The sequence below is a fragment of the Streptopelia decaocto genome (assembly GCF_964273445.1).
Source record: "Streptopelia decaocto genome assembly, chromosome: 4".
Lineage (NCBI taxonomy): Eukaryota > Metazoa > Chordata > Aves > Columbiformes > Columbidae > Streptopelia > Streptopelia decaocto.
This window is the reverse complement of record NC_138658.1, coordinates 9,580,817-9,608,374: the sequence shown is the minus strand read 5'-3', so window position 1 is coordinate 9,608,374 and position 27,558 is coordinate 9,580,817. Positions and strand designations below refer to the sequence as shown.

The 27,558-nt window shown below is 40.1% G+C and overlaps 1 protein-coding gene across 12 annotated transcripts in view; it reads left to right on the top strand.

The window, feature by feature from the left end:
- The first annotated feature begins 7,244 nt into the window (after positions 1-7,244).
- The window catches only part of CAMK2D (calcium/calmodulin dependent protein kinase II delta), a 160,335-nt gene continuing 140,021 nt past the window's right edge, over positions 7,245-27,558 (top strand). For 2 of the 12 annotated variants that reach the window (XM_082052000.1, XM_082051995.1), the window contains exons 1-2: positions 7,245-7,934; positions 8,763-8,857. In XM_082052000.1, the coding sequence (XP_081908126.1) occupies positions 7,867-7,934; positions 8,763-8,857 (163 nt within the window). In that variant the 5' untranslated portion in view covers positions 7,245-7,866. The remainder of the gene's footprint in view (positions 7,935-8,762; positions 8,858-27,558) is intronic. The other 10 variants (XM_082052001.1, XM_082051999.1, XM_082052005.1 and 7 more) reach the window with 5 other exon arrangements.

The window sequence follows — 27,558 nt, the reverse complement described above, 5'->3', positions numbered from 1 at the left end:
TAGTCAACACTGTCTCAACATTAGCCCATGTACTAGTTCTTTCACTATCTTCCCTTTTCTGACCAAATCTTTTCTCCCCTTTTCAGTTCCATCTGTCCAAATGATTGCCATAAAAATATTTCCATTTTCTCACCATTCTGAGAATGTTCTCATACTTCTAAAATCTCAACAGTGACTTATTTCTCCCATAAAATTCAAACTTATCTATTTTCGAAGCTCTGATTAATTCCATTACTTTTTGGTTTTGAGGTCACCTCTTCTTTGAAAGCCTTTTAGTCTCCAGTGTTGCGAATGCTGCTGTAGGGGAAGCATGGGACATTATTAATATCCTTCTCTAAGTTTCTCGATCAACAGTATGCCCTGCATCTAAAATGCATTGTAGATTAAATTACTTTGAGTCACCTCCCCCATTTGTTTTAGGAAATGCCTGAATATATTTACAAAACAATCACAAAAAAAGCATTCAGAATGAAGATTCAGCATGACTTAAATGCCTTTTAATTTCTACCAAATGAAGGGATATCTTGAACTTTTATATCCTTGACTTCAGTTAGACCAGACTAGGGTTTGCTTCTTCTTGTGATAACTGGCAATAATTTCCAGCAAGCTTTTGGGTGACATAGGAATAACTGAAGGACATCGTATTACTACCTTTCCTTTTCACTGGCTCTTCCTGTTCCAGTTTTTATGAGAGCTGTGCTGCTGGATTCATAAGACCAGCACATAGTCACAGTAAGTTTGGAGCATTTTGGAGTTTTCTGCAATCCCTGATGCTTTTATGTAGCTTGCTCAATGCAAGGGGAGCAGAGCAGATAAGTGAATGCAGACTCCTGTGTTTTCTACTTCATTTGCAGACCTGTGAGCTTCTGTGGAGTATGTCAGCCCAGATCGTAGTTAATTCATAATCTTGATGATATTGAGGTTGTCATAGCCACCTTTTCCAGATGTGTATATTTCTCTTGAATTTATATGACAAGAGAACATTAAAATCAGCCCTCTTACCATGCCAGAGAAACATATGTATTTCCCTGAGTCTGTCACCACTGAACCAAAAGTAACAAACCCCCGGGAACGCGGGAAGGAGATATGCTCATCCTTTCTGAGTCATCCGGTCATACGGGGCACAAGGCTGGTGCTGAAACTTCCAGAAACATTTGGAAAGCATCCATATAAATCAATCAAAAAAACCCTCAAAGAGAGGTAAGAGGAACCTACAGGAGCCCATCAGAGCCAGCACTCACTCGTCAGCCGGCCCATGTGCCACTGTTCCTACACGTGAAATGAGCATTGTCAGCAACAAATCTATACCCTTACACACACAAGATTTCATGAGCAATTTTCCAAAGGTAACTTGATTTTCTGGAGTCTGATCAGTTTTGTTGTTTCTTTTCCTTTCCTTGGAAGGAGCTTTGTCAACCTGATGGTTGATTCTTCTGAGTGGGAGATCTCTTTTCCTACTCCTCCTCAAATAAAAGTAGAGAGGAATTTAATGAGGTCTGGTTCTACATAAGTTTGAGATAAATTTGTAACAGTTATGTCTCCTCATCTCATCTGTGTTTCAGACCAGAGCAGTTTTTTGTTAATGTGGGCAACTCTGACCAAAGAAAGTATTAAAGTCATTAAATGTAAACTATGTTAGGCAGTTGATAGGGAGGAAAATACAGATCATGTTAGTGGCATCTTGGAATCATTCGATTTTAATTCTTGAAATTAATATCAAAGATATTTTTCCTGTATGGAAAATTTTCATAATCTCTTTTTTTTGTGTGCTTATCTGTTCCTCACAAACTGCAACATAACTGTGCATGTGTGTGTGCACATCCCTATATGTAGTTACTGACAGCATTTGGGATATCAGCCCCTGGATACTGTATGAAGCAAATGCAACTGTATAAGCAGTTTACAGCCTAGTCAAGTCTTAAAGAATTCAGTCAGGGGGCTCTTGTGGCTCTAGTGCCCAGAAGAGAAGTGCACTCTGGAAAAATCTTCTCTGTTTTCCTCTGCAAAGTGGCTTTTGAGGTTCAGCAGTAATCTTGGCAGCCTGTAAGCTAGCCTGGTTGCTTAAGAATATTTACAACAGCTCAACTAGTCCGAGATGTTCTCTGCACCACGTCCACCAGGTGATCTTCTGAAAACAAAGGAAAGAATCCCATTAATTTTAGTAGCTGTTGGGGTAAGTCCTTATTCAACTTGGAAGGGAAGGGTGATTTGCCTACAGATAAATACAACTGATGATGAAACGAATAATAATCCAGCTATCCAAGGGCTCAACTGTGGGAAAGAGAAGTATCCCTTTCCCCTTTTAGAAATATATTGTAACTATGTAGTGATGCTCCAAATGTTACTGTTTATAATGCCTTTATTGAAACATTCTGGACACTTTCTATAAATCCCTGGTCATTTCCCAGTTAGGTCTGAGTATTCAGATGTTATTGCTTAAGAACAATGGCGTTGCTGACTTTGTCACTGGATCTGAATTAATGAATTTGGCGTCTCATTGACATGCTCTCAGTCATTAAGTGCATAAAATAACAAACTGCATGCTGTTCTGTTCTTCCTTCTCGCCTTCTAGTCCTTGCTCCATTGCCTAATTCATTCACAGCATGAAGTGTCTTTTTAAAAATAATATCTGTCATTCTAATCAATGTCATGCCAGTCAGTGGCAAAAAGTATAATTCTTGGAGTGCTGCTGACTTTGCCACTTGCTTGTAAGAAGAGCTGGGTAAATAATGTAATATTTTGTTTGCTAGGAATTCATAAAAAATTACTGAGTTCAAAATTGAATTGCATTAAAAAGAAATCACTCTCTTCAAAAGTATTATTGTAAAGGAACATTCTTAATTAAAAATACCTTCAAATAAAAAAGAAGAAAAACCTATTATTTAAAGTTCTGAGGTGAAACTTGTATCTTACTAAAGCATTTGTTTCCTTTCCAATGCAAACAAATTAAAACATCTCAGTTTTGCTAAGCCTGTATTTTTGTCCTTGCCACATACACATGCACCAAAAAAAAAAAAAAAAAACCAAAAAAGATTTAAAAATATATAAAAATCCACATTAATTCTTCACCTAGTTCTCTCTGTAGTGCTTCTGGAGGTAGGAGTTAAATGGCCAGCAACGTCTCCTAGTCTGTCAGGAGTAATGCTTTTTTAGGCCAGAGAGAAGTCTTGGTCTCCTGCATACCAAGAGCATGACAGAATCACTGAGCTATCAAATCAGTTATTCTGCCAACATCTTTCTGGTTCACTGAAAAGCAAATCAATCCTACGTAAGAGTGCACCAGCAGGAGAATAAGAGTGAACACACACACACACACACACTGCCATAGTTAGGTAGTGAGGTGCTTGCCAGGAGTGTAAATAATGGATAAATAATTAATTTTCTTTGGGGAACCTTCAAGGATCTACTTCTCTGAGTGCTTATGCACGCATGGTGGAACAACTGCAGCAAGAGACTGAGCAAGAAAGCTTCCCCATGGAAAGAAAACCAACCCTAGGGCAGGTTCCTCAGCAGCTCCACCTCAGCTCTTTAGGACTCACTGGAGACCCAGATGATCTGGGACTGGCACCCGGTATCTGGAGTCAGCACCCGGGGCTGTGGGCGAGAAGGTGTTTGGGAGGGAGTTGCTCCAACAGAAGACATTAGGACACATGTTAGACCACCATCATCACTTGAAAATCACAGGCTACGATGAGGGAGTCTCTGACATGCCAGCCAGGTGATGTTACCACTGCCTCTGCCTCCCAAAAACTTTATTTAGGAAAGTCCAACAGCTCCAATGAAAAAACAAAAGAGAGCTACAACATGTGGTGCAACAGATGATTCAGGACTGACCTGAAATCTGTTGCCTCCAGTTCAAGCTATTACAATGAACAGGAAACCCACATATTGCCTCCTTTGTGATTTCTCACTGTTGATCCTTTTTTTTTTTTTTCTTCTGTTCTTACACCTTCCCTTGTTTCCACATACTTGATCTTTTCTCTGATTAACTTCTCTCAATTTTTCCTGCTCTCTTCAGATATGCTTTCAATATGTTGTTAAGAAAGTGACTGCCAACTAATCCGTAAATTTTAGCAGTTTGGATCGCATTTTAAATCAACAAGTTAGGGATATTTTATTGATCAAATTACAGGTTTTCAGCTTTACTGCAAAAATGTACCTATAACTGCTCCAGTGTTTTCAATCAGTTGCCCCAAGGCCATAAGCGCTTTGCCACAAGAATACATGAAACCTTTGGAAAGACTAAGGATTTCTGTTCAAGACCATCTGGTTATAAAGTGAGGATTTATCTAAACCCCAAGATTACTCAGGCTTTCAGGCCATTTTCTGCCTAGTCCTCTGCTGTAAATGGCTGCTGCATTTGTTCATGAACTAAATATACAATATTCCTAGCAGTGCCCATAATGAGAAGTTTACCCGAATGACCTTTTGAAAGCCCTCTGACTCCTTCAAAACATAAGCAAATTGAAAATCTGTATTTGCAAGATCAGAAATGAAATGAAAACCTCACTTTGGCTGTCTAAAAATAAAGCCATATAAAGCAACGACCTTGCTCAATAGCAAACTCTTAAAATAATAAAATTTCCTTTGCCACAATAAATGTTTCAAATTCTGAAGCTGAATATATAATTCATTCCACTGAGCTGTAATATTTTGTTATTCAGTTTCTTACAACTTGAACTGCTTACTGCTCCCTGAAAAAAAAAAAAAAAATCTGAAGAAGAGAAACACGCTCTGGGATATTTTTAAGCCTTTTTTTGTTCATTATTGAGATCTGACTTTCCGTATCCACTAGAGCAACTACAGATTAAGTGCTTCTGTGGCCTTAATAGAAACTTGAAGCTCTAACCAGCTTTTAGAAGTTAACCTAGAGGGGCAGATCCTTGGCTGCCATTCTGGCTGCTTTGGTCTACTCCGAAAGAATTTGGGGAATTTATGGAGTACTTAAACGGCAGCTACAAATTACAGTTTTGTTTCAGCTCAAGAGCGAATTACATTAAAGAGAGGATTGTTGTAATAAGAAAAAAGCAAAATGAAACAAATAAAAGAACCACACCTGAAGTGTTTCCAAGCTATTAATCACTTCCCTAGTATCTCTCCTCATGGAAATTCTCCAAGTCCTATGATACTCATCTCGTAAACACCTATTTTCTTTCCTTAGCTCCTATTAAAAAAATCATACTTGATATTTCTGTGAGAACTCCTTGGCCTCTTCTTGGACTTTGTTTGTTTTCAGATTGTAAAATGGGAAACAAACAAGCACAAACAAAATTAATTAAAACAAACAAACAAGCAAACACTGTTTGGATCACGCATCCTTATGTCATTAAAAAAAAATCAGCAAACATGTGAATTGAGTTTAATAATGTCTTCTGAACATTTTTTTTTATTAATTAAATAATAAATGCATGGCATAGTACTGATATTTTGGCCAAATGCTTGTTGTCAGGATATACTCTGACATAGGACAGGGGAATATGTTTTTTAATGTCTATGTATGTACAGATAAGGAATCTGGCAGACATACCCCCATAAATACTCACAATCATCACACCACTCGGGGTTTCAGTACTGCTGAATGTGTTATTTATGCAGATATATACAAAATTATGCACAACTCGCATGTTATATTTTTGTTAGAGGGAACTAAAATATATACTTCCCTTCTGAATACTTTTTAATGCACTAATCTGAGAATAGATTCATTCTTGCTTCCATGTAAATTTGCTGCTCTAAATTGAAACATCCTCCAGTCTTTTCCTACTCGTGGTGCTGCACCAAACATTCCCCTGGAGAGGAACTTAGAGAGTAAACATTTTGTACTTGCTCGCAAGTTTCAAAGTCTTCCTTTGCTGCAGCCTTTATGCCATGAATTTCAGTGTATTTGTACCAGGGGCAGTGGCCTCACCCAGAGGAAAATTGCCCTAGTATATAGGTTTATGCATTCACATTGTACACACATACGTGTTCACATATTGAATAAACGTTTAAAACGCTGTGCAGATGTTAATTTAACTCTTTACTTATCTCACCACCACTTAGTTTATCAGAAAAGAATAAAAGCAAAATGACTTGCTCAAAGCAAAGCAAATAATCATTGGCAAACCTGAGGCCACAAACAGGAGTGAAGAACAACAACAACAACAATTTGGTGGTACATACACATTTGAAAAGCGTTTTAAAGTAAAAATGTCAAAGTTGGGAAATAGTGAGTTTTGCTTTTGAAAATTGTTGTAGTTCCAACAACTACCATTTCTTCATCTGGCATTAGTTCCGCTTTAAATATTTTAGAAAATGAAATCTTATGGGTAAACCAAATACCCACACCTTTTCCACTTCGACCACAAAATTCCAACACAGAAACGCTTTATTTCAACAGCATTTTCAGTATTGCTCTCAGAAACATTAAAACAATTGCATTCCAAACACTTCAAAAATTAAAAACCACATTTGCAGTATCTTGCAGAATTCTCTCTTGAATTTCAGTGCAGTTCGGAGGGCCTGGTAGCGCTTATTTTGCGCTCATTCGGTGATGTGGTGGCACGCTCTCTGCCCTTATCTGGGACAGGAATTAGCCCAAGGTCACACAACCGACACAGCTGGTTACTACTGCGCTTTATCTCCATCACCGCACAAGCGCTGCCTGCGCGGGGGCTCCAGTCGCCCCGTCGGGCTGCGCAGGGAATATTGGGCACAACAGTTCCTGTGACATGTGGCAGTGCCGGGCGGTGCGGGGGTCTCGGTGTGCGCGGCGCTCGGTGTGCGGGGGTCCCGGTGTGCGCGGCGCTCCCCGAGCTGCCCGCCGTTCTCCTCCCGGGGTCCCGCTGGGTCCCCTCACCGCGCGCGGTGCCGCCGCCCCCCGGACAGCGCCCCCCGCGGTCCCGGGGCTGCCCGGTGCGGGCACGCGCGGCCGCCGCGGCCCCGCGCGCGGCCCCGCGCACGCGCGGTCCCGCTGCCCTCCCGCGCGCGGGGCAGGGCCACTCGTGACGCCACGGGCCGGAGCGCGCGCCGGCGGGCGGGGCGCCCCCGCCGCTCCCGGGCTCGCGCTTCCCGGCGGGTGCGGGCGCTGCGCGCGCACGCGAGCTCCGCCACCGCTTTCCCCCTCCGACCCCCCCCAGCCCGGCCCCTGCCCGGCGGTTTGTGACGTCAGCGGTCGCCGAGAAACGGGGCGCAGGTGCATCCGCTTCCTCCGGGCGGGAGGCAGCGGGCGCGCGCGCCGCCCGCCGCTGTTCCCGCTGCGGAGCGGGGGGGTCGGGCCGGGTCGGTCTCGTCTCTGCCCCGCTCCCGGTGCAGCGCAGGTGCCCGGCCACAGCGTGACAGTCCCCTCCGCACAGCGTCCCCGACGGGCGGGGCGGGCCGGGGGCAGAGCCGGCGGCGAGGCGGCAGCTGAGAGCCGCGACGGCGCGGCCGCGGGTCGCTAGGGGGAGGCACGGCACCGGGAGACGGGGCAGCGCGGCGGCGGCCCCGCTGGCTGGCAGGAGGCGCCGGGCCCGCTCGCCGCCAGGGGAGTGCGGAGGGAGGAGAGCAGAGGACGGACGCGCCCCCGACCCGGTTTTATTTTCCCTTTCGGCGTCACCTCCCCCGGCGGGCGGCGCGGGCTGGAGAGAGACAGAGATCTTTATTTATTTATTTTCGTTAAGGGTGGGGAAGACCTGCGCGGGGAGGACGCGCCAGCTGGCGGAGAGGAGGGCACGGAGGCAGCGCCGTCACGGGAGGAGGCGGCGGCGGGGAGGAGAAGCCCGCGCGGAGGAGAAGCCGGCGCGGAGCTTCGCTTAACCTCGCCGCGCCTCGCCCGCCGCGCAGCCCCTCCGCCGCTACCGCCTCGCCGTCCGTGGCCGCCGGAGGCACCGGCGGCCGCCCGTCCTCATGATGGCCTCAACCGCCACCTGCACCCGGTTCACCGACGAGTACCAGCTCTTCGAGGAGCTCGGGAAGTAAGCATGGAGCCCGCCGGGCGCGCCCCGCCGTTGGGGACGCGGGAGCTGGGGCGGGAGGAAGGCAGCGGTGACACCGAGGGGTCGGTGCCGGGAAGGAGCCATGGCCGGGGGCCGCCTCACCGGTGCTGAAAGCCCGGCGGGGCGCCCCGCTGTCAGGGCCACCTGGGGCAGCGCCCTGCGCCCCAGCCCTGCGCCCCCAGCCGGGCGGTATTAGCGGGTGGGGGATCGGGCTCCGCGCCCGCCCGCCCGTCCCCGCGGGTGCGTCCGGCCCCGGGGCGGCGACAGACTCCGGGCGGGCGGCGCGGGGCTGCCCTCGGCCTCCCGACGCGGGAGGCGCCGGAGCTGCGTTATGGCCATCTTTTATTATTATTATCATTATTGTTCTCGCTGTAGCGGGTGGGGCTGGGGGGTCGGTCGGTGACCGGCGGCCGTTGGGGGCTCGCGCGCGCCGCTAACGGCCGGCGCGCGGGGTGGGGCGCGGCGCCCCCCGCCGGCGGGGCGGGAGGCGGTGCGGGGCCGCGGCCGGCGACTCTCAGGTCCCGATCGCCATGTTGGTGTCACCGGAGCGGGGGGGACGGGGCCACCGCCGCGCTGCCCCCGCCGTGTGTGTCGGGCTGGGGCGGGTGAAGACGTGCCGCCCGGCCGCCCGGCTGAGGAGCGCTTCGGCTCGCACTCGCGTTTCTGCCCGGAGTTTAGTGCTCGGGTGAATAAAATCAGTGTGGATCGGCATCGCACCTCGCGCTGACGCCCGTTAGGAGCCTCGCGCCGGCGGTGGCAGCGACTGTTGCAGCTGGGCTGACACTTTGTCTGCTTCTTGGTTTCCAGAGGGGCGTTCTCTGTCGTGAGGAGGTGTATGAAAATCACCACAGGACAAGAGTATGCTGCCAAAATTATCAACACCAAAAAGCTTTCGGCTAGGGGTGGGTATATTTTCACCCAGTACTTATGATACCTTCTCCCCGTTTTTCTTTTTGCATTCTTGTGGTAAGCGTCAAAAAACAAAACCGAATGAAAAAAAAGCCCCAAACCACCATCAACAAAAAACCCCAAATTATTTAATTTTCCTGATACATTCTTCCCCCCATTTCCTTTAAGAGCGCTTGTTCTTTTTCCATGTTAAATGTGTCATGTATTGACTGCATGGAGGTCTGAGGTTGTTGCAAAGCGTTTCAAGATGTACAAATTCTAAAACAACGTACCGTAATGCAACCTCTTTATTTTCGTATCTAAGTAACTTTGGATATCAGCTTGCAGGCATTTTACCAGCTGATTTTTGGAGGGAAGGCTGGGAAATAAGTTTCCATTATAGTTTTTATTTTAGTGTGATATAGCTTAACTGAATTCTGTGTTTCCACCGTTGCATTTAAACATTAACATCAAGGCCTGTCTGACTATGAATGCGTGAGAAAAAGTATACTGCTACCCTATACTAGACTTTGTTATGATATACAATAGGAAGGAAATTGTCATTTTATCAACTAACCATTTGTGAAGCAAGTCATTCTGATTAAGTGATGAACTGTTTACTGTTACAACCCAGCCATAATACCTGCTATACAGCTTGTTGATACTTTCTGTGTGATGTGTATGTTTCCTAGATATTGTCAGTTTCAGTGGATATGTTTGTGTGATACATTTGAGGAAAATACACACATACTATGGGCTGCTGTTGTCAAAAGCAAACCTTAATTGTGATGCGTCAACTCCTTCTTAAGTCCAGGTCAGAGTGCTTGTGCTAGGATGTCAGGGATTATGGATTACTATCTGTTAATGTTATCTGTGTTTTGATATGAATTTGTGTTGTGCTAAAGAACACAGAAGTGAACAAGCAACGTCAGAGTGTAAACCTGTTTATGGCCTGGTTTGCTTCTGATGCAAAGGAATAGCTGTATGGCAGCCTGTATTCACTAAATTTAAACATAAAATATTACATATGGTATAAGGGCATATTCTGGTAGTGTGCTGCTCCCTGATAAAGATCTTTCAATATTGTGTCAATACTCTTATTTTCAGCTGATGAAAGTTGTGTGAATTTTAGTCTTTGTACTTTTAACTGTGGGATTTGTGTTTCAAAACATACTTAAATTGAAAAAATTGAAAATACTTTTTTTTTGTAGAGTTATGGATTTAAAGGGAGAGAGCTTAAGAAAATGGTAATACTTGATAAAATATTTTCATAAGGTTGCTTAAAACAGATCTTCCTTTTATATCTTGTTAGCACAATAACATGATCTATTGAATTTTGATGCCTGAAGTAAACCACCACATTCTGTGTGATTTCATAGATCTAAGTACCTTTGAATGCGAGAAGCTGTTGCGATATGAACATGAGATTACTTGGTGAAATACGCATTATTGTCAGAACACATGTGATGCTATGTCCATGAATGCAACAAATGCACTTCTGTCTCTGTTTTCAGAGATCCCAGAAGTATTTGAGATCTTTTATTTGTTTGTTTGTTTTTTGCGGCTGTTGTTTAGATTCTTAGCTTTTTGAAATCTACGAGGCAGCTTTTGAAGAGCAAACTTCTTAGAAGAATCTTCAGATTCTTATTAGGCAATTCTTTCATTGCAGAAGGGTGCACTGTAATTGAACTCGTGGTGCAAAAACTAAACATTAAAAAACCTCAAACTGTAATACTTTCTCATGGGTGATCATAAGTATACAGCTTATAAGTAAGGTACTTTTTTCCAAATCTAAATTGCAAGTCTCATGTTGCTCACATTTGAACTGCTTTTTGATGAGGTAACACTTTTGTGTTTCATGCATCTCACTTGAAGCACCAGTTATAATGTAAATCTAAAGGACTGTTCATTAGGTCAGCTTCCTGTGTGAGCAGAGTTAGAGGCTCTTGCCTTGGAAATGCCTATCGCTTGTACAGTGCCTGGTGCTCTGGAAGTCTTATAAGCACAGTGTTGAACTTGGGCATTCCTGCATGCAAGATGGAAGCACAGTTTAAGTGTATAATACAGAATCATAGAATCGTTTAGGTTGGAAAAGGCCCTTAAGATCGAGTCCAAATGTTAACCTAACGCTGCCAAGTCCACCACTAAACCCTGTCCCCAAGTGCCCTATCTGCAAACCCCTCCAGGGATGGTGACTCAACCACTTCCCTGCGCAGCCTGTTCCAATGCCTGACAACCTTTTCTGGGAAGAAATTTTTCCTAATATCCAATCTGAACTTCCCCTGGTGCAACTTGAGGCCATTTCCTCTCGTCCTATCACTTGCTACTTGGGAGAAAAGACCAACGCCCTCCATGCTCCAACCTCCTTTCAGGTAGTGGTAGGGAGCGATGAGGTCTCCCCTGAGCCTTCCCTTCTTCTTTTTCTCTTTTAATTTGGAGGGCAAAGTAAGCTATCTCCCCTGTTCTACCAGAAGTAACCTTTGCTCTTTTAAGTTGATGATCAGTTATTTGTATCTGCTATGCTCTTATTTACAAATTGTAATCTGAAATATAATTAAAGCACTTAAAAATATGATTTTAAATACTTTATGTTGCAATTCCTTGTTTTTCTGATATTAGTAATACAAATAATAGCCATTTGCAATTTAAGTATATTTATTTCAGTATAGCAATATGGTTTTATTAGAATAGCATTCTCTTCTTAAAGTACTCTTAAGCTGCACTTAAGTATTCTGAGCTTTCACTCCACATCTGCTAAGTCACTTTAAGTATTAAACCTATATTAGAATTTCAACAGCTAGTTTTGTATCAATAGAGTATGTTCTACACAAGCTTGCGCTGTTTAAATATGCCGCTCATTTTTGAAAAGGGGGAAAAAGCCCTGTTTGCAGCATACCCCTCTAAAATTGATTGCAACAGTGAACAAGCACACAGAAAACAAAGAATAAGTGAAGAACGTATGTTTGCTGGGTCTTCGTTCTGTATCGTTTCATCTGATGAAGTCATTGGGATTTTCTTGTTACTCAGTTTCTAAAGTGTGCTGTTTGGGCTTCTCTGAGTTTTTATGGTGTTGAAAGCAATGTAGATAAAAGTGAACTTCCATGAAGTGACATTACTTTTCTTCTGTCTTTTCCAAATACCAAATAATTACACAAATAATCTTTTTATTTTTCTCATTTTCTGTACATCTTTTAACCTCTCTTTTCAGAGTCTTCTGGCTTTAATCCAAATTGATTTCATATAAACAGATGCAATTTTCTTAACAGGTTTGGGCCTCATTTTCTGAAAAGAAGACTTAGACGAGTGTTTGCTTCTCTAATCATACTTGAAAAGATCAGTTACTAATATATTTTCATTGGCAGCGTTTTTTGCTGATAACTCATACTGACCTTTTCTCTCTAGTGGCCAAACGCACTGTGCCTTTGATGGCAGTTTGACAGCATCTGTGAGAAGAAAGTCATATTCCAGTCCATTTTCTAGGGTGCTTTTGTAAATACTGCCAAGACACACCTCTCCCAGCCCTTAGATTGCTGCAGCAGAAATACAAACTGCTTTGTTTATGAATAGACGTACTATTCAGAGTAATGCAGGAATCAGCTGGAGGTTACCACTTCTTTGTCCACTGCTCTCATGAGCTTTCAGGGGCCAGCCATTCCATTAGCTTCAGTCTGCTTTTGAGCTTTAAGCCTTGGAGGCTTCACTGTGTTATTTATCTGCCTTCGTAAGAAGGAAAATTCCCAGATCTTTTTCAGCACCTTCCTGTTCTTCAGAGAAAAGAGTATTTCCTGTGAGCTTGTGACTGCAGATGCGAGGCATGGCCAGAGGTGACTGGACCCATTGCACTTGCCTGCAACGAACTCTGATGAATGAGGAGGCTGAAAATCCCACCCTTTTGGAACAGTATTTTAGCAGCAGTGTTGAGTAATTTTGCTGTGGGAAGAGTATTTCAGTGTCTAAAGCCATCCAAGCAGAGCACTTCAGGATCCCTAAAGTGATTTAAAATACATTAGGGTGATGAAAGAAATGGAAAGCATATAGGGTAGTATTTTTCAGCATAGCTTTTCGTGACACAGAATAAACATTTTTGTTGTGTCACTAGACCAACATTTCATTTAGTCAGGTAGCCTGTGTCAGTGCTGGATGTTTTACAGGAAGGCAAGCTTTGATAAGGCTTCCTATACTCTGTAGGAGGATAAAATAATTCTTCCTAATCTAGCAAAGGTTCCTAATCTAGCTAAAAATTGCTGAAACATACATTTACCTGTGCAAGTTTATTATCATGTGTGTACTTGTAATGCTAATTTCTGTTCTTATGTACACATGGTTATTCCCACACCTGGAGTGCTATCCTTAAGTGCATTTAGTCGTCATTGAAGCAGGTTTTGTCTTAGTGATGACAAGAGTTAATCTTGGGATTTTAGTTATTTTCTTCAGTGTCTTGCTCTGGTCTGTTTCTCTGATTAATTACCTCTCGAGGAGCAGTATTTTTGCATTCCTCCATGTGCTAGGAATGTGTTTAGAAATTTTTGTCCATAGTATGTAAGAAGGCTTACCTGCCCTTTTTTAATGTTCGTGCTCTTTCTGTCCTTTGGCTTAGTCATGACATTCTTTTCAGTTTGACATAGATGTTCTTTTTTAACAACGGTACATTTACATATTTATCTGCAAGTATTTGTTTCAGTTGGTAATTAACCATAATTTAGCAGGCTAAACAGTTTCTGTCAGTGTTAAATGAGTCAATTCAGAAAGCTTACGGAGTAGTAGAGAGATTAGGTGTTTTGTTTGGTTAGGTGTTCTGTTTTGAAGGTTTGGAGCTTTTATTGTGTTTTTGAAGGTTTGGAGCTTTTATTGTGTTTTGATTTTAGTGAAAATCTGAAGAGGTTTCAAATACCAGTGAGAATAAGGACTTTAAACTCATTGTGATGGATGTTGGTTAGTAGTAATTTATTCTAACGGTTCAAACTAGATTTGAAATGAATTTTCCTTGCAGTTCGTAGTTAAATTATCCATAGCAAATATTATATTATTTTGATAACGCCACTTCTGTTTTTCTTTGTAAAGGATTTATTTTCTCTGTCCATTGTGACTTATGATAGCTTCATACACTGATGGGCCTTAAATAAACTTCATTAGAATCTGGCGATGCACATGTTGCGCTTGTTATCACTGAAGCTTGTTGCTGGTGTTCTTACTGGGAGGTATGTACTGGAAAAGGTTAAAATTGTAGCGCATTCTTTAACATATTTCCACATGGAGGATGGGGAAAAAGGAATTAATTTTAGTGTACTATGCTGCTCTCCTCTTCACACACTTCAGATGTCCTCGACATGTAGCTTCATAATTTGAAGTGATACTCCAAAAATAGTGCTTACAAGTTATCCTGAAAATTGACATTTGTGGAAGTGTAGTCATTGATTGCAGTGGACACATGACCCAAATCCAATATGTAAAATAACTTGAGGGAGGCATGGAGAATTAAAAAGGTGTTTGCATCGTCTGTCATCTAAGTTTGACCATGCTCAATGCAGAGGAAAGTATGTAAGAGACGTTTTTCTGTCTGAACTCCAAGATTATTAAGCATGCTTGAAAGTGTAAATCAGTTGACTATAGCTGTCCCTCTTGGGACCTTCCCACTTTCTGTCATTGTATTTGCCCACTACGTTGGCATGGACCCCTCTCCACTTTCGCATCTTTTCCACTGAAATATTAACACCAAAGGGATTCTGGGGAACTTATTTGGCTACTGCTTTCCTTGCAAATTCTGGCACCGATGTGTGCTTCTTTTGTGTCTGTTCGCTTGCTGCAAACTAAAGACTTAACTGCACATCTGAACAGCTTCAGACTGGATTTCTTTTGGGAGAGATTCTGTTGGGAGAGAAAGAACTGGACTCAGAACCGAATACTTTTATTCAGCCTCTGCATCTGCAACCTGATGCTAAGATGTGGATTTGTTCTTTTTCTCCTGGTCTGAGAGAAGTTGTGTTCCCTGGAAATGTTTTACTACTTATGTCCAAATTGTCCTTCCAAATGAAAGCTTTTGGTCAAATATGAAAACAAGGGATTGGTTGTCTGCATGTAATACTGTACATAGAAAACATTGGTTTATGTCTATTGTAATGTGAAACCACAGGTCATCTGAGGTATTTAAGTGACTTGCATTTGTCCTCACTGATAGCACATTAGAAATGTACTTGTTTCTCAGGGAACTGAGACTGGATTTCTGAAGGTTTATCCTGCATCTAATTTCAAAACCTTTCTTAGTCTTAAAATCTTAAATAAAAATGGTATTATAATATGAAAGTACTACGTTATGTAGGTATATTTTTGTCCAAATACTAACAGTTATTAACTTTGTCTGGTGGTAAGTGGTAAATCATCTCTGCTGCTTTTATTTCCACTTTTAAGATTCCAAGGTCTGGGCTGGTGTTTTGTTTTCTGATGGTGACCATTTTGGCTATTGCTTGGAAGACAGGAGAAGACTGTATTTTTAATTCTTCATTTAATTCATAAGTGCCTGATCTGAGAGACTGAAATAAAAGTTAGCTAAATATTTTGCTTTACAAATGTAAATTCTGCCAAAATAATGCGTTTCATGTGTCTGTCCTTCATTTGACCTTCTCAGAAATGTAGGCCAGGGTATTTCATATGTCAGGGTCCAGCTTCCTCTTTCATATACATTTATTGCAGATTTGTCAAATGCTTTTTAAGGATATCGTGGGGCTTTTTAAAAGATCATGTGAAAAACCACTTCCCCAGTTCATTAAAAAAGGTTCATAGAGAACAGAAACCTAACTTAAAGATGGTAGCTCCTTTTGTTTAATTCCTTATTACAAATAATTATGCCTTGAATTTGAAAAAGCATCTGCTGTGTTTTGGAGAGACACAGAAATCCAATCTGTCTGTTTATTCCTTGTATGTGTTGAGTTCTGTGTAAATCTTTGTGTGCGTGTTTATGCAAGCTCCTTCTCCGTTTAATCCTAGTGTTATGAAAAATGTCTTTTGCATTGTATCACAGAAGGTGGAGAATTTGCGTGACATGGTTTTAGTATTATATTTTCTTCAGGGAAGAGACAGTTGTTCTGTTATCTAATGTAATTTTCTAGATTGTTGTCAGCTTGTTCTGAAACACATTGAGTTTCAGTTGTTTGAATTAGAAAACTACTTTGAAAGCTTTGCAGCCCTGTTAATTTCTGTAGCATTTGATTGGAAGCTGCTGGATATATTCTGTTGAACTGAGTATTTAATTAATTTGTCTTGAATCTGTCGCTTCTCAAAATGCCACTGAATGGAAGCACTAGCTCCAGCCAAGAGTAATATACTCAAAAACTGGGGAGGGCAAGCTTATGCAAACTGGCAAATATATCTTATTCCTGATTTTGCTGTTATTCTAATCCAGGGCCTCTCTAGTGGAAACTAAGAGTCCCAAATTGTGCTACAGCTTTTTTTTTTTTTTTTTTTTTTTTTTTTTAGATTTTGTTTAATATTGGAAATGTGATGCTGTGCATTTTTGCTGGTCGAGATGAAACGCTTCATCTTGTGATGGGAGGCATTTTTTTAATCTAACCACTGACCAAGAATTTATACACTGCTACAACAAATTAACATCCTGGTCATGCTTTCCAAGAGAACTGTCTGGCATCCATAAAACCAGTATTAATTTATGTTTTGGCACTCACTTTCACTTTGAATGTAGAGCATGCTTGTTGAAAAAGATCATGACTGGTCATGTGGTTTCTTTTGATCAGTTACAGCCAAATCAATCAATTTGATTGGCAGTTGGACAGCCTGTCCCCCCATCCTGAATGTGTTGTTTGCCCGTGTAGAGAGTTGATTCTTTTTATTGTGCACCAGTTTTTTCTCTGCCAACGGAGAGCTGGCAGGGCTGTGGAAAGCATGGTTGCAATTACTTTCCACTGGATGTAGAACTTCACCCCAACCCATCTTTAGTTAGCGGTTATTATTTGCAGAATTAAAAACTTCATAATTTGATCTATAAACAACAACAACAAAAAGGTGGGATGAACTCAGTGTTTGCTGGATAAAACAAGCAGGTGCATGGGTTTTGAGAGATGTTAGGTAGATGGAAGAATATATCAAAGCCTGATGGTAAAGTCAGTTCACTGCTGTTTTGTATATAGTCTGCAGGCAAGTATACAGCCCTCCTGAACAACTCATCCAACCCTGTGGCCTCCAGCTGGCAACTCTCCTTACCTGTGAAACTGTTAATTTGTTTGTACAGCGCTATGGGCAGTGCTCTGGCTCGCGAGGCAGAAAGTGGTTTTCCCGCAGCCCTGCACTGCAGTGAACAGTGCACCTTGCCCAACAAGGAAGGTTGATAATACACCTCTGCTGTAAAGTTTCATCATCTCAGCACGTGAGGGAAGGAGAAACATAGAGCATCAAAGGTTTTATTTATGGCAAGCAATGTATTGCATGTATTTTCAGAACTTTGTTCCTGATTTAATTATAGTCAGGAACTGCTTACTTGTAAATTTTCCGCAATGTGAATGCAAGTGTTGCAGCAACAGTCACGTTGCATATTCATGTTGCTGCATGAACAGATGGGGTTCCTACATAATATCCATATTCGACAATCTGATGGGATTTGCCAAGCCTAAGCTTTCATTTAAATTTTAACCTCTTGGAGAGATAGGTTTGTGATTTAATCAGTCAAGGGAGACCTTGAAGTTATTTGTATTGCATAGCAGATTTCAAGCTAGTGCTTAGGTATGGTTTTGGTTTGGGAGACTTCTTGTAGGAATAGATTTAATAGGCTATTGCTCATTAGAATAAATAGCCACCAAATTTGAAGGTTTCTATTGAAACCTTATTCATTTGACTGATTTTTATTAATCATTTAATAAGTGAAGATGTATTTTATATTAATGTAACACTGACAGAATTCCGTTGCTGTGGTACTGCATTGCAGGGAGGATTTTGTACTGTAGGGCAGATGACCTTTGGCTTCCCTTGGGGCAGCTTCAGGTGCTGCTGAACTTTGGTCATTAAAACTCACTTAAATTCTTGTTTTCCACCTTTTTTTTTTTGTAGAAAAACATCACAAACATTGTATCCAACATGCAAGTAAATTTCAGTACAGAAAGCAACCTTCAAGACCTATGGTTTTGGTTACTTAAGAAACACTATAGCCATGCAGATATAAAGCTCACCTTGGTGCTTTTCATACTGTTGCAGACTGCTTTTAAAACTAAGAAATGAAACTCAGATGTAAGGTAGATTGCTTAGTATTTGCTTTTTCTATGCAATATGGACAGTGATGGAATTGTGGTTAGAATTGCATTGATATATGTGCCTGGGACTAAATTTTCAGGGCTTTTTAGAATTGCCATCCCAAAAGGGGGGAGGGGAAAAAAATCTGTCAAATTTCTTCATCTTTCCATTATCTTCTTGGTGATACTTACAATTTATACTTAGTAACTTACAGCATGTTAGAAATATTCCTAGTTGCTCAGCCTTTCAATTAAAACATCCGAGTACTCTTATAAATCTCGCTTTTTGCCAGTATTAAAAAAATTATGTGTACTAGTGCTGGATGGAAAAGCTTTCAAAAGTCGGTGACATTTCTTTTATACCTGTAACACTTTATCGCCTTTCATAGCTGTTGGGCAAAAAGGCCGCTGGGATAGTGTGCTGTGTATGCATGCAAACATTAGATGCAGAAAAAGATCTGGCAGAGCTTGTGTGTACCCAGCCAGCTTGTTTGCTGTAGGAAAATGTTTCATGCTAAAAGACCTATTAGCTAAGTAATTTTACTTGTAAGGAGGGCAAGAATTGGTGTCCTTAAAATTTTGTTTATTTGTGGTTAACATGATTTATCTATCTAAATTAAGTAATAAATTGCTTCCAATGCCATGCTAATCAAAACATGTTTACTAATGAGATTAATTTTCCCAGAGTAGAAGTTGTTTATGTGTGGTCCTCCCCATCTCCTAGGATATGTGTGTTAATACTACAGATGTTCTGGGGACTGGATCAATGGTGCAGCTAGCCTTGCATACTAATGGTGGTAAGCTTAACATATCTCAGAGATGGTTTTAGGAAACTTGAAGTAAGGGAAAAAGGACCCATGAACTAGCTGCGTTTCAGATCTATAACAGATAGAAAATTTTTTAAGTCTCAAAATCATGGGGTTTAATACTCCTTTCATATTTTTCAAATTAGTTTTATTATAATCACAGAATGTTCTTGTAGCCATATAAATCTCATGAAGTTGTTACCTCTCAACAAATTTCATCCTCCTTAAATACAAAATATTTAAAAAGCATTTTCTTTGCCATTTAAATAGGATTGATTCTCCTTCACCCCCTTTAATAGGATTGATTCCTCTCTATCCCCAACTCTTTTCTTCCTTAGATAGTTTTGAATGGTAGGGATTGGTCATTTGCCAGTACTCACTGTGGAAGTCAAATTTAGAATATTTCAGTTGGAAGGGACCTACAATGATCATCTAGTCTGACTGCCCAGCCACTTCAGCACTGACCACAAGTTAAGGCGTGCTGTTAAGGGCATTGTCTAAGTGCCTCTTAAACACTGACAGGCTTGGGGCATCGACCACCTCTGTAGGAAGCTATTCCAGTGTTTGACCACCCTCTTGGTTAAAAAATGCTTCCTAATGTCAAATCTGAACCTCTCCTGGTGCAGCTTTGAACCATTCCCACAAAAATTAGTCAGATTTTTTTGTTTTGTTTAGTAATCTGTTCTTAGTTTTCCTGTTTCATGTAACAGGTTCAGTCTAACTAAAACTGGTACCTTCCACTTTCAGATCACATTTGGGATAAGAGAACATCTGAGCATGTGATCAACAGGGGCTGGACTTAGCTGAAAAATGGGAAATAAAAAGTATTCAGGGTAAAGCTGACTCCTTCAACAGAGTAAAAAATCTCATTCAGTAATCAGTCTTTAAAATTAATTGGGAGGTGAGAGATTTAGTTCTTCTTGTTTTACTGAAGAGATAATTTAGTACTGCACTCTTTTGCTTTGAAGACTTTTATGACTTGCAACCCAAATTTATTAATGGACAGTATTTGTTGTATGTTTCTAGGTTTTGCTTCAGACAATTCTTTGTCTTCCATCACTATATTTATCAAGGACAATCTTGTTTCCTTTTTTTTTTTTTTTTTTTTTTTTTTTTAGTAGCTGCCTTCCTTTAGCTTCCTCCTGTATGATAGACTTGCCATTACTATGGTCATTCTTCCCTACGTTTTTTCTGTTCTAGGCTAATATAGGCTTGGAATTAACCGGAAAAAAAATATTGGGTGAGGTCTCATGATGGCTTCAGTAATCACCTGTATTTCCATGGGAGGATCTTGTTTGGTAAATTCCAGTGTTTATTTACAGATGCATTTGACAGGTGTGCCTTAGAGGTGGTTTGTAGTCATTCTCCTAATACCGGGATTGCCTTGTCATTCTTCTCTTTTCCTCTGAAGCAGATGAGTCTCCACCTAACAGCATAGTGTTTGTTAGTCCCCAGAATAAGAGACAGTGGCCTGAGTTTCTTGCTATTAAGTTTTGTACCACTTTTATTATTTTTGTCTTCAAATTTATCCAGTTGCTACTGCATGTTAATATGATCCTTCATGTTGCAGTTGTCTTGCTTATTTACCTTAGTAATAAAGCATACAGTATACTAAGACTGATTCTGAGACCGATACTGTAGAAACTTCTTTAGTAATTTCACTTCAGCTGTTCTTTTCATGATTGCATTTCCTGTCACCACTTTCACTAATTTCTTATCAATTTCAAAGCTAATCTGGTAGTCTCCATTTTTACTGATATGTCTAATTTTCTTTGTTTCTACATCTTAAACAGTTGAGCCTTGCAGGAGGCATTGATCCCTGCCTGTAAGAATTCCCTGCAGAAATATTTTAGAGGATTTACTGTACACAACCAATAACTGATATCTGTAGATATAGGTATATGCTTTTGTTGAGGGGTACAGTTTCTTAAGATCATGCATGCTTGAGAACTAAGTCAAAACCCAGTTATTTCCATCATAGGTGTATTGCTCGGTTTCTGACATAGCAGCTTTCTGCAGCCTGCCATTACTCACCTCTGTGCAAGGTTGAGTGGAAACTGCTGGGAAAATAGCTCCATGAAATTAAGCTAAATTAGGAATAGTTTCTGAGTGTCGACTTTTGTTTCTGCAACCACAGATGCTCTTCTATTCAACAGAATGGCTAAAGAAAATGAAAACTCTGCAAACGTACCTACAGCAGCTTAGTTCAGCGTTTGGTTAAAGAAAAGTTGTATTGATTCACACACTACATAAATTGAAACACTTTCAAAATGTTGCTAATTGTTATTGACTGATTGAGTCAATAGAATGTAGTTTGGTAAAATGCCTGACTAGCTCAATATATATATGAAGGATTTTGAGTGTATTGCGTGGCCATTTTATTTCTTTTTCTTAGAGGTTCTTTCTCTTAATGTTTCTCAAACTCTGGTTTATAGATTGATGATTCATAAAGCTATGACAGTGGACAGCAGAAAATTCCTGAAGAGGCAAAATGTGTGAACTTTCAGTTACATGAATTGCAGTGTGTGTAGTTCTCTTGCCTGGTTTGTGTTGATAGCGTTGTGGCAGTTGGCAGTGAGTATGTTGGGCTGCAGGATTGTGCAAGAGGTGCTGTTTGTGTCAGGTAAGAGAACAGGTGCTCAGTGGCACTCCCTGGTAGAGCCTTCCCTGTCAGAGGGACCGGCAGAGACCTCTGTGGCCTGAGCTTTCCTTGGGAGCTGGTACTCAATGCCAGTTCCATGCTAAAATGCATCTAGGGCTTCTGGAAATAAGGGCTAAGTAGGCAGGTTTAAAATCTTGAACTCAGTGAATGTGTCTTTTTGGAGCAGAAAAGTTAATTATACTTATATCAGGTCTCTACAATCTAATCTTGAAAATGAGGTAATTTTACGTAAATCAACAGTGGTTGTGTATTTAGCAAGAGAGGTAAATGTGACAAGTAACATACTGAATTTTGTTAACAAGTGTAAGCATTCGTGAGATCAGTACTTGGGTTTGCATCTGTCAAGTTTACTTTGCTATAGAGAAAAAAATAATTTTTGTGAAAAACTATATGAAAGAGGTTTTCAGACAAAGATATTTACTAGTAGTAAACTAGAAAGCTTCACATAAAGCCACATGCTGTTTGGCGTAACCTTTTTTAAAAAATTGGGTAATGTTTTTATAAATATGGGAGGTAGGTATTTAAATGGATGGAGTATTAAGCTTCCTTGCTCTTGTAAATATTTAGGCTGATAGATTGATTTAACTTTCTAAAGTAGAGGTGTGTCCCTTAATGATGAATTTGTTAATAAATACTAATGATAAATCAAAACCTGATGCTAGACAGATTAAAAAGCAAAACGACAAACAAAACTATAATTTTTAGTAAATTGTGTTGATAATTTGTTGAGATTATCCCTGCAAAGAGAATAACACTCCCTTGTAGGACATTTTACAAGCTGCAGGACGTAGATCATCATGGGAAGTGGGGGAGAGAATAGATAATTTCCAGTATTGAAATACAGACAAGAGGTATGAAACAAGTCTATGCTAATTTAGAATTATTACTGGCTCCTTTAGTATAGAATATAATTCTATAATCATAGCAACTTAATATTATCAGACTTGAACAGCAAAAGTCAATTGAATCAAATGCATATTCTTTATATCTCTTAAATATTCAGCAGACCATGCAAATTCTATATAGAAAATAGGCTTATGGGAACTTGAACAGCTCTATATACCTAATACTACAATTGTATTCCTCTCAAAAATCTTAATAGTGCATCAAAGCACAGATATCTGAACTTGACACATACAAATCTATATTTCATAGCACAGAGTTGCTGAATAATCTCTGCTGTGATAAAAAAAAAAAAATCTTAGATTATATTGCATAAATGCATTTTCAGCATGCAAATGACATATATAACACCTATCTGAATTGCTCAAAGTGACTCCAAAATAAGACATAAAAACTCCAACAATTCTCTTATTAAGCAGAGATTGTAATCTCCGTTGGGAATTTTACTACTAATTTTACCCAGAAGGTTTTTATGACATCATGATATCTAGATACCCAAAATTCACAGATATAATTCTAATGTATTTGCACATTAAGTCTGCTTCTGAACTTGCACGCTGGGATGCACAGAATGCAAGCATTCACATTTGATTTTTTATGTATTTGAAGGATTCCCCCTCCATGTTATTAACATATTATTTCTATGCCAAGAAAAGAGTGTATGAAGGAACCATCAAAGAAACTGTATATAAGCCTGGTCTGAGAACCTCTATAGATGATGATTAAGCTCATGTGCTTTGTTTTGCACTTAACTGCACACAGTCAGGAAACTCCACTTCTGGGCAATAGTGTTCCTCAGTCACTGTAACCTGATCACATTTAGTCTGGCACCTGTAGCCTCAGCAACCTGTGAGGTAACAGAAAGATATGGATAGTTTCAGAGTCTGTTCATATATCCTTCTCATGCACACTTGTTTCACTAATTTTCTTAAGGTATTAAATAGCTCCTGGTTTGAGAACCATTGTTCACAAGCCCGATGCTTGAGAAGGTTTATAAAATTACCCTCTGCGTTTGGCATGTCTAAGTTTGGTGTATTTTTTGTTTCTTTGTTTTGTTTTGGTGGGGTTTGTGTTTGTTTTTGAATTGAAATTGTTACATTTGGTCTTTATGAGGTAGGGCCCTTATAACCTCATTACAAGGCAATCTGATTATTTTAAACCTTGTCTTTTTAATATTGTTGCTTTTTCTTGAAATGGACTTGTTTTCCTTTTCTGCGTTACGTGTATAGTGAATGGAACAAAAGTTCTTGTGGTTAAAATGTCAGAAAATCCTCTTTTAAAATGCATGTTCATTTGAATTGAATGTGCTTTGGTTTTGGATATATTTCAATTCTGGCATACATTTTGAACAAAATAATTTCATATACAGCAGTTAAGCACCTTAAATGTTCAGTTAGTACTGCTGCAAACTGTGCCGAACTTATCTTGAAACTACAAATGTGTTTCTGAGCTTAGATTTGCTCTTGTTTTATTTTACACTCTTAGTCTTTGAACTCAAGTTGCCTCCAATACTGCAAACATATCCTTAGCATGTGGTAGTGTTTTCTGAAGGTCACTTTACTTTCATGATAACATTTACCCATTCCTACTGGAAATCCATGCTGCTTTAACTTCAATTCAGCTTTCTGAATTTCAGTTTTAACCTATCCAGCTGGGATCTCTTGGTGTACCAGGGGCTCTTCTCTTTACACTGTGAATAGACTGCCTTCCAGATACGGGAGAGGAAGCATTTCCATGGTTAATAGTCACCAAGAGAGAAAACTTCATGGTTATTTTAAAGGATTGAAAATCTGGAGGGGAAAAAAGAACTGATTATCTTATCTGGAAAGTGTGAAGTTCATTTAACCTGTTCTAATGTTGGTAGTTTTGCCTTTACAAGTGAAAATAGTATACTGGCATCCCATTATCCTGTCAATCTAGCACAGAGGCTAAAGAAAAATGCATTAAGAAAAAAATGTCTGCTGTTAATAGAGTATACAGCAGTAAACTATTGAAATCTTATCTTGAATGACCTCGCATCAAAATATAAAGCAGAATAACAGTTTGCAAGATTGTTAACTTCTAATTGTATGTTTACAGTGATAATACCTTTGACTTATTAGTGTGGGAAGATTCTTCATATTTGCATAAGACTTTATGAAAAAGCTGAATAAAATGGTCCACCACTACTTCAGCCTGATTCTCATGAAATACATTGATATTCGGTGGTGGATCGTTGAGTGACAAGCATTGCAAATGCACTTGAAGTTTTCCTTAATGACTAAGCTTTCTTGCCTAATATAAAAATGAAAGGCTGCGCAGGAGTGAGCAATGTTGTCAAACCTGTCATCGAGTTCTCAGAGTTGGTTTGAGTACTTGCAATGTTCTGCCTTTAATTGACTTGGAAATTCGCAAAGGTTGATTATAAAAAGGGAAAGGCAATTTTTAAAGATGGTGGAACAATTTAGCTTCATAGTTAACTGTGCAAAGACGTAAATTTTATTGCCTGCTTATAGCATTTGGTTGAAACATCAACCTCTGTCAACTTGAGGTGTTTTAATGTTTTTTGAGTAAGACTAAGTAACTCAGTTTAAGCATCTACAGTCCTTTGACAGTGTCTGGAGGTTGAACTGAATAAAACAAAACAAAACCAGTCTTTCATTTGTTCGGTGTGAGTCTGTTGTCCCTGCCTGAATGTCACAGTATCACAGTATGTTTGGGATTGGAAGGGACCTCAAAAGATCATCTAGTCCAATCCCCCTGCTGGAGCAGGAACGCCTAAGTGAGGTCGCACAGGAACATGTCCAGGCGGGTTTTCTTATTGTCACTGGTTTTCTTATTGTCAACAAAAGTGAAAAAAACCCACTTGACTAATAAGGAAGTCTAAAATGGAATTTTGTCGTATTTTGACAAATGGCAAACAGTAGTCATCGTGGCAGTATGGGGACAACAGATTGAAAATTAAAAACTTTTCAGAAACGGCAGTTTTTTTGAAATCTTACATCTTCCTCTAGTGCATAGCTGGTAGCCAGAAAACTGAAGTGTGCAACAGTGTAGTAAGAACTTTTAATGTCCTCATAAGCATCTGTGGCACAACCCTGTGGAGCTTTGGGCACACAGCAAGGGTGGGCATCTGAGAAGGATCCATGATGAACTCTCCTTTATCTCATCTTTGTGTTACAAGCTTCAGCATAATCCCCAGTGTCTGTCAGAGCCAAAGGGTAGGGCGGTGTATTTGTTTCCTGTGATGATGACTTTTTGCTGCATTTATCATCAGTGTCATGACCAACCCTTAGTACTGCATTTCTGCTGTACGATGTGGTGGGCTGCATTCGATGTGATCACACTGATACGTAATTCCTCTTCTGAACTGCATTTTTATAATTCATTGTCTCAGCAGAATTAACTTTAAAGAATAACTTGTGAAACTGTTGAATTTATACAACTGCAGAGTGCCAAGGACAGATGGGGAGATGCTATTAAAATGGCAGATGGGTCTCTTGTACCCTCTGCCAAAGAAATTACATTAAAAGACCAAATATTTCATTTAACTTTTGATTTCTGATGTTTCTTTTAGGAAAAAGCATATTATATTTTTTACTCTTGTGTGCTTCTCCAGTGATTCCTCTTGAATATCAGGAACTAAATCAGGAAACAGAGAATTGCCCTTGGGAAGACTATAAAAATTCACAGTATAGAGGTCTGATTTCAAATTTCTGTCTCTTAAAAAATGGGCAAATGATTGAAATGATGTCAGTAATTCTGTTTATGTGTTCGTAACACTGCATCCTGTGTCAAACCAAGCATAGAATTCTGAGGGTGGTCCCTTCACCAGCTTTGGTTGAATCTGAGGAGAGTTTAAATTGGCCAGGACAGATGGGTGAAATCTGTTCTGTAATGTTGACAGTCTGTAAAATTGCCATTTCCATTCCTTCTAAAAAGATGCATGTACCATTAACAATTACTTGTACTTTTCCGATTTGAAATGAGGTTGCACAGCAAGTGCAACCTAGAAGTAAGTCTGCCAGAGTTTTATCCCCATTAACACTGGAGCCAATAGGAAAATTGCACAGTATGTCACAAACATTTTATGTATATATAGCATTGCTGCCACTCATTGTTGAGCCAAATAAAAATAACTTTAGCTGTTCTGATCAGTAGCACATATTTGGTGATGCCATTAAATGGACTATGGAAAGAATTTTCAGACCGTCTGTTCAAAATTCCCTTTTAATTCTTCTTTTTATATCCAGTGCTAAGTGCTGTTTGTCGTGCTGTTCCTGCTCAGAGAATATGAGGGGTTTGCGTATGTGTAACATGTGGACTATGAGAACAGTTTTACAAGTAGTCTTGTCAGATAACCATTTGATGAATACATTACCTACTTGATAGATTTAAGATAGCACCTGAAACTGTGTCATGTGCTTCGGTGATTCATGACAGTTTCACTTAGATCTTGTTTACACTTAATTACAAATATTTATTTATTTACTAGTCAGTTGACCTTTCCTGAGTGGAAATTTTTGCCAGTGTAAGCTTTCCTTTTGCGAGGGACATTCTTTTATTTGAGTGTAAATTATGCTGCTCTGTTAGATGGAGGTCTAGTATTTGGGTTTTCTTATTGTTGAGGTCTTGTTGGTAGATTTGAAATGAGACATCTGATTTATTTTATGTAGCAATCAAATTAGTTGTCCCAAGTGGTAACTTTTCTTCTGAAACCTGGTCTATATCTAGCCAGTCACTTTTAGACCACAAAATTACTATACACTTAACTACTTCTTGAACTACAGTAGGCTTTAGATATTTGAAGTATTTGCTACGAGGCTATTTGATGAATGATTTGCACAGAGCTTTCCAAGGAGGAATTTTAATTCTGAAATGAAGAAACAGAGCTAGTCTCTTCCCACCTCTAGACTACTAGTAATATAGAACTCTTCTGTATTATATGGGAGACTTAGTAGTAGCTTAGAAAAAAAGGTTTCAAGAAAAAATAGATACACTCATTTTACTGAATACTTTGGTGATAGTGCTTTTAATATTAGTGAAATTTGATATCATAATGTTAAAATCAAATTGTAAGGTGGTAAAACTGTGTTATTTAGGAAGCTTTAGATCCTTCAGCATAATTAATTGCG